General features: G+C 39.0%; 1 protein-coding gene across 6 annotated transcripts in view; it reads left to right on the forward strand.

The window, feature by feature from the left end:
- The window catches only part of Tnik (TRAF2 and NCK interacting kinase), a 400,539-nt gene that overhangs the window by 362,298 nt on the left and 29,931 nt on the right, over positions 1-8,310 (forward strand). For all 6 annotated transcript variants that reach the window (XM_029475111.1, XM_021158657.1, XM_021158658.1 and 3 more), the window contains one exon: positions 6,004-6,133. In XM_029475111.1, coding sequence (XP_029330971.1) covers positions 6,004-6,133 — 130 coding nt within the window. The remainder of the gene's footprint in view (positions 1-6,003; positions 6,134-8,310) is intronic.

Genomic DNA, 8,310 nt, shown 5'->3' on the forward strand with positions numbered 1-8,310 from the left:
TTTCTTTCTTTCTTTCTTTCTTTCTTTCTTTCTTTCTTTCTTCCTTCCTTCCTTCCTTCCTTCCTTCCTTCCTTCCTTCCTTCCTTTCTTTCTTTTTTAATAGAATGCTTTTCTTTGGCAATTTTGAGGCTGCTTAGTGCCTTTTCCACCCTTCTGTCTGCTGCACTGGGATAGTTCAGACATGTGTAAAGCAGATTCTTGTCTCATAGTTGACATGATTTCCTGGAAGCCTTCAATATCACTTTCATGTTTTTAGATTTATTTATTTTATTTTATGTGTATGAATATTTTGCCTGCATGTATGTCTGTGCACTGTGTATATGCCTGGTGGAAGTCAGAAGAGGGTGTTAGGCCCCTGAAATGGGAGTTAGAGGTAGTTGTGAACTACCATTTGGGCCCTGGAAATTGAATCATAGTCCTCTGAAAAATCTACAACTACTTTTAATTCCTGAGCCATTTGTCCAGCACCAACCAACCTCATCTTTTAAATGTATATACCTTATAAAGTGTTCTTTGTGCTATAAAGTCCTATGAGTATCAAAACAGAATTATTTTGCTTTCCTATACTAACCACTGGATTATCAAAACTTATGTTGCTACATCCTAGTGAATCTGCTACCAAAGGTGTAAAATGACAGAAGTTGGCATTGATTGTCTAACTAGTTGTCTACTTATATTTATAGCTAATCACTCATCAATTTACAAAAGACCTGAGCTTTCACAGTAAACCTGAATTAAATCTCTACTAGGGACACTAAGGAAAGCCTCTGGCCCTAAAACATTCAGTCATGTATATACTGAATACTCTCTAGATGAATCTTGAGTGGCACACACCTCACACAATATGGAGGACACAAACACAGATAAGATCTGATCATTGAAGAACTATGTGTTTATAAAGTGGTAGAGATACTCAGAGGACACGGAGAAACAGAGTGGAGAACTGTCTGGAACATCCCATGTGTTAAAAGATGTGCTATCTAGGTGAAGGCAAAGAACAGAAAAGGGTACTGGGAAACAGGTCAGACTTAAGTCACCAAGGGTTTTTTAATGCAGTGTGCATAGAAACAACAGTAGGTTAAATGTTGCTAGAGTTGGAAAATAGTAGGATTTGCTTTAGAAACTCCATTAGAGACAAGGCTTCCATAATATCTTTAAACCCATGGTAAGGACCTTTAGCTTTTAACTATAGTTGACTGGGAGCTACTGAAGGTTGGAATTAAAAAAAAAAAGCCACACAATCCAGTGTGCCATGAAGTAGAAGGAGACTGCCATTAATAAGAGAGGAAGCCAACCTCATTGATACACCTTTCAAAGAAAAACAGAAAATATCTGAGATATGGTTATGAAGCACAATAGGAAGGATCTAGGTTGAACATAAGAGAGAATGAGAGAAAGGGGTCATGAATGTGAGGAATTTCTAACATAATAAACCAAAGGTATTAAAGCTCCTCATAAAATAAATACATGGGGAAGGTCATGACCTCCACTGCCATCCAGATATGCAAATATCCAAGTGGAAGTCAAATAAAAAGTGACTTGAGTAAAGAGCTTAGCTGTACTTACCTATCATTACAGGATAAATAGGTGGCCATAATAAAGACCATAGAAGAGAGCCTGCCAGGAGATTGTGCAAAATGGAGCAGAGCCTCAGAGATCTACTACAGATAAGAAGATCCCAAGAAGGAAGTAGGCACAGACTAGCAAAGGAAAGGAAGACCAGAGATGGGGAATGGAATAGAAAGAATAAACCAGGCAGACTCAGGCCTGCTGTGGGACGTGGGCTGTACTCTGCCTTTTGGGGAAAAAAATGTGTAGGGAGGTGATTAGAATATGTAAAAGTTTTGGAAATTTTCTGTAATCAAAAGCCATTACATTATCTTGAACACATGGTGGTAGAATAGTGCATGGGAGGAACAATTAATATAAGAAGCACAGAACCTAAAAATATATACACAAAATGTTCATGACTGAAAAATCCTATCTAGCAGGGCTATCTCGGGCTAGCTAAGAGGAGTTGCTTACCATATTAGAAGCCAATTAACTAAGGGATAAATACAGATTGCCTTTTCATTCCATCTATAGGGAATATTGCTGATCAAAATAATGTAAAATATAACTTGAAACTATCTAAAATTAATAAACAGATGAGATAGTTTGTCCCATAGATGTCAAAACACAAAAATGGACTCGAACACAAGAATATAGTTAAGACTATTTAGCTAAGATTAAAACAAACAGTGGGCAACAGAAAGCAGAATACCTGCTATATGACTAATTGTTGACATGTAAATCAAATCTCCTCAGCCCAGTGTAAACCTTTAGACCAGAAAAGCTTGTCTTGGTAGAAATGGCTCCATAAGCATTTGAAAAGGGATGTTGACAAAGGAGTTCTGTAATGGTAATTGTTTTAATTAAAAAAAGGAAGGAAGGAGGAAGGAAGGAAGGAAGGAAGGAAGGAAGGAAGGAAGGAAGGAAGGAAGGAAGGAAGGAAAGAAGGAAGGAAGAGAAAGAAAGAAAGAAAGAAAGAAAGAAAGAAAGAAAGAAAGAAAGAAAGAAAGAAAAGAGAGAGAGAGAGGGAGGAAGGAAGGAAGGAAGGAAAGAGGAAGAGAAAGAGAGAAAGAAAGAAAGAAAGAAAGAAAAAAAGAAAGAAAGAAAGAAAGAAAAGAGAGAGAGAGAGGGAGGAAGGAAGGAAGGAAGGAAGGAAGAAAGAAAGAAAGAAAGAAGAAAGAAAGAAAGAAAGAAAGAAAAGAGAGAGAGAGAGGGAGGAAGGAAGGAAGGAAGGAAGAAAGAAAGAAAGAAAGAAGAAAGAAAGAAAAAAAGAAAGAAAGAAAGAAAGAAAGAAAGAAAGAAAGAAAGAAAGAAAGAAAGAAAGAAAGAAAGAAAGAAAGAGAAAAGGATTAACTAAATATATAGGGAGGTTTTTCCTTTCTGGAAGTGGGTTTTAAAAAATCTTTTTTTAATGAAAATTTATCCATATTTACACTTTCTCTGATGTAAATGTTTGGATAGAATCAGAACATTATCAAGATCTTAAAAAGAAGTAAGACTTTCTGTAATAATGGAGCTGTGATCTGACAGTGCCAACCTGGCAGAGGTTCCCAGCTCAGCCTAAGACCATGGTAGGAACAGAGAATGCCTGATGGACAGACAGGAAGACCCCTTCCCTGGAGGCCTTGATCAATACTTATGTATTAATCTTTTGGGTTCATGCCATTTTCTCTGAAGCAAGAATTTAAGATCAAGTTTCAAAGAAACGATGGAAGAAGCAAGCATTTGTTTTAAGAACTACTTGATTTAACCAATATATTCATATGCCAGAATTGATCACAACAAAGGCTTTCCCACATTTGGGAACACAGTTAATATCAATAGCTCCTTCATGGGACAGAAAGAGTGACATTGAACGTTGGCCTTTGACCTTTATCCCAAACACATCCATTCTCACCCCACACACAGGTGAGTTCTTTGAGTCAGTTAAGAAATGGAAATCCAGGCTTTCCTGTGCATTTGCTAATCTGCTTTCACTGACATCATTTTGCTTCTCCATTTGGGTAAGATTCCTTTCCACTGCTGGGGACCAAACTCCGAACTTGAAGAGCTCTGCCACTAAGCTATGACCCTAACCCTTGGCAAGAGTTCTGGCAGTCTGCCTGCTAGCATTAATCAGATGTAGTTGTTGATTGATGGGGTAAATATTTTATTAGATCTTCAGACTAGCATCAAATTCAAGAAACTGCAGACAGGTTTTGGTGGTGGTAGTGGTTAGCTTTTGTTTGTGTGAAAATTTATTTTATTTTTAATTACAATATAATTACATCATTTTCTCCTTTATCCACCAATCATCCCACAGGCCCCACCCTATTCTCTCTTAAATCCATAGATTCTTTTGCTTGCTAAGTGTATATGCGAATAAATGCACAAATGCAGCCTGCAGAGTCTACTTAGTGTTGCTTGTATGATGTTTTTACAGCTGACCACTTGGTATTCGATAACCAATTAGGCAATTCATCCCTGGGGAATGCTGATTCTCCCTGTCAATAGTCATTCATTTCCTGTGACTCTTCTTTACAGGTGGAGTCCTATCACATTGTCCCTTCACCAACATGGCATGTCAGCTGGTGGTATCTTTTTTGATTTTATTTTTTGAGGCAGGATCTTGTTCTATAGACCAGCCTGACCTTGACCTCGTGGGAGGCCATCAGCCTCTTACTTCTAAGTGCCGGAATTAAAGGCATGTGCCTCCACACCCAGCAATCAGGGACAATTTTAAAAATACATAAAAAGAATCAAAGGACTAACGTAATAAATGTTCTCTAATAGATAAATAATTCCTTGATACCATCTCACATTTTAAAACTGATTTTAAACATAATCATTTGCTAAAACAGCAGAAAGGAGTCCATAATAATAAAATGCCAGATCTTGAATTTCTACAACCATAGGTTCTCTATTTCCCAAGTTTGTAAATCAGACAGTTGGGGTGCAAGGGACACAGAACACTTAGCTGTTGATCATCCAAGCAAAGCTGAAGTGTGATGGTCTTTCCCGGGTTGGGCACTGGCACTCTCTGAGTGGCACAGGGCACATGAGAAATTCCATCTCTGCCTCACGGTGTTGACAGCATCTTGTCAACACTTCCCATAGTACCTCTCTGCTCTGGCACCTGACACTTGAAAGTTCTCCATATGTCTTTCTGCATAGATCCCCTAGTTCCTGGGTGAATTTCATTGCATGCTCAGGTTATCTTTGGTCTTTGGGAAATATGTAACATAGCAGGAAGAACAGTCGCAGACTAGATGTACGATGGTATAGGCTGAATGAGCAGATTTTAGGAGAGTGATGAGTACTGCATATAAATGTTAATGTTCTTCTAGAAGCCACAGATTTACAAATCAAAAGCCCAGGAGTGAGATGCCCTTCAAGTTGTTAATCAGAAAACTGTCTCAAAATCTAAACAAAACAAAAACCAAGTAAACAAACCACCCAAAACCATTGTCATTGCTTGGTTGCCCACCAGAACTTAATGGCAAGACCCTTTTGCTAACGATACCACAGACTTTGGTCACAGAATATGGTAAATCAAGTTGACACTGACCTGGTTGTGTAGTGATAAGCAAAAGGATAAACAAGTATGTGTTCTAGCGAAAGAGAAGAAAGGAATGAAGAGACAGTATGCTAACAAATTGAAAATCTCAGGGCCAGAGCTATGGGTCAGTTAAATATAGTGCTTGCTTGCAAGAATGAGGACCTGATTTCAATTCTCAGTACCTATGTAAAAATGGCATACATGGTGACTTGGGCCTTTAATTCCATTTCTGGGATGACAGAGACAGGAGGATCCCTGAAGCTCAGTGGCCAGCCAGGCTAGCCTAATTGGTAAGTTCCAGATCAAAAAGAAATCTTGCCTCAAAGGAAGTAGATGGCTTTCTTTAGGATAAAACCCAATTCCAGCTTTTCCCACATCATATCATACAAACACACACACACACACATACACACACACATACACACATATTAAAGAATTATAAATGGCAGTAAGATAAAGAATAAAGACTAGTGGGACTGGGCATAGATAGTTCTTGAGACAGTATTTTAGATAAAGTATCTATCTCTTGGAATAAAAATAGAGGAAGGAGAAGCCAGACAACAGCCAAGTAGAGGAAACACCAAGTAGAAAGGCAGGTCAAGGTTCCCTTTGTCAAGAAGGTTGGGGGGCATGGTGGATGTCTCTGCTGATTCCATCATTTTTCCTTGGAAATCAGGAAGCTCTCAGAGTCTGAGTTGAGAACAGGGTGGAAAATAGCTTAAGATGCTCCAGAAATGGAAACCCCCCCCTAAGTGCATTAAATACAGAATATTCTTAAAGTCGCTGCAATAATCACATGAATAATGTTAGTGGCAAATTTTATGTCATGTGTATTTACTGCAATAAGAAGTGAGGGCAGGAAGTGGTATTTCCCTACGTTTGCACATTGGCATGACTCTTCTTTCCCACCTCAGACCCACCGGCGCTCCAGGGAACAATGAGCAGTACAACATGGGGATGGTCGGGACACATGGGCTGGAAACTTCGCATGCGGACACCTTTGGCGGCAGCATTTCAAGAGAAGGAACCTTGATGATCAGAGAGGTAAGTTGGTGCAGCAGCTGTCAAAAGGACATTACCTTCCTTAAATGGTTTTCCTATTCAAACTTTTACATAGGATGCTTATGCATATATTATAAGTGTTCTGGCTAAACAGGAGGATAGGAACCTGAGAGTCTAAGTGAATGAGTGATTTTAATTATCTGCTGTCTTCTTTTCTGGGTCTTCCCAAGTTTCTGCAAAGTGACTTAATTATGCATTAGTCCCCATTCTTCAATAGGAGCTATGCAAATGTGATTATAAAATCTGAGCCTGAGGACATAAAACTAGAAAGCACAGATGTTCTCAACACCAGGAAAACAGAAGTGAATGGCCTTTATTAATAGCAGAATAGTTTTTCCAGTCTCTTCCCCCATGAATGGTTTATTCCTTATGGATTTCATATAAAATGCTCAGCAATTCCAAGAAACTGTGCTAGAGAACAAAGAAACACAGAAGTCAACTAGGAGGCGTATCTTTGACATTTATTTTTATCTTTAAATTTTGAGGTTTAAAAAAATAGTTACTTTCATGTGTATGGGTGTTTTGCCTACATGTATGTCTGTGTACCAGGTGCATGTCTAATGTCTACAGAGACAAGAAGAGGAGGTTGGATCTGCCTGGAGTTGCAGGCACTTGTGAGCTGTCATGTGGATTCTGGGAATGGAACCGGTCCTCTGGAAAAACAGCTAGTGCTCTTAAATGCTGAGTCTCCCTCCAGCCCTTGGGAAGGTTTTTTGTTGTGTTGTTCATTAAGTCTGGGAACATGGCTTCATTTTTTGGGAAGCACATGTTCCCTTTCACCTTTCACTGAGCTCCCCACTGTATCTTTGTTAACCTGTAGTGCCCCAAGAAATTGGAAGCCATCTTCTGTCTTCATTTTATGTGATTTTGAAAGTAATGACAAGTAACATTGAGAAATGTTGACATTCGTTCCCCTGCATCTGTTTTGGTCCTCTGTAAAACTTCATAAATGGGTTACAGAACTGGATCCATGTATAAACTGCTTGCCACTTGAGTATGAAGACAAGAACTTGGATCCCCAGAACCCACAAAAAAGCCAAGCAGGTGGGGCAGCCGCTTGAAATCTCAGCACTCAGGAGGCAGAGGCAGGGACTCCCTGGAGCAATCTCCTTACTTAGACTGGCCAGAATTGTCAGGGTCTGGGTCTGAGGAGACACTGCCTTAACTAATAAAGGGGAGATAAATAAAGGGCAGCACCTTGCATCATTTTTAGACGCGTGCACACACACACATACACACACCTTCATAAATAATAGCATATTGTATAAAATGGTTGAGAACATGGAATGGGCTAGTAAGTAAATATAAGTGTTGATAAAAGTTCACTATTTGAGCTGGAGAGATGGCTCAGCAGTTAAGAGCACTGACTGCTCTTCCAGAGATTCTGAATTCAACTCCCAGCAACCACATTATGGCTCACAACCATCTTTAATGGGATCTGATGCCCTCTTCTGGTGTGTTTGAAGCCAGCACAGTGTACTAACATACATAAAATAAATAAATAAATCAAGAAGAAGAGGGAGGAGGAAGAGGAGGAGGAAGAGAAGAAGAAGAAGAAGAAGAAGAAGAAGAAGAAGAAGAAGAAGAAGAAGAAGAAGAAGAAGGACCAAGAAACAAATGCTCAAGAAATAAGGGAGATTTTTAACATGTTTTCATTGGAAATTTTGTAAATCTGTCTCATAAGAAAAATATATGGGCTGGTGAGATGGCTCAGTGGTTAAGAGCACTGACTGCTCTTCCAGATGTTCTGAGTTCAATTCCCAGCAACCACATGGTGGCTCACTACCATTTGAAAGGGGATCAGATGCCCTCTTCTGGTGTTTGAAGACAGCTACAAGTGTACTTATGTACATTAAATAAATAAATAAATAAATAAATAAATAAATAAATAAATACTTTAAAAAAGTAGTATATATATTTTTAAAGTTCACTATTTTATTTTATTATCACCATAAACTCCAGTTTTCTCTAGCTTCTTACCATAGCCTACTCCTCCTTCTAAAGCATAGACAGACAGAATAGTCATCCTCTCTTCAAACAGGACAGGGCTAGGAAACTCCATTTACAGACTTTGCTCTCCAAAAGGACAGAGGGCCTCTAACAGTAGTAAGGAAGAAAGAAATGGTAGTTTCTAAATGGAGGGGAGGGGAGGGGAGGGG

Source organism: Mus caroli, chromosome 3 (genome assembly GCF_900094665.2).
Source record: "Mus caroli chromosome 3, CAROLI_EIJ_v1.1, whole genome shotgun sequence".
In the NCBI taxonomy this organism is placed as follows: domain Eukaryota; kingdom Metazoa; phylum Chordata; class Mammalia; order Rodentia; family Muridae; genus Mus; species Mus caroli.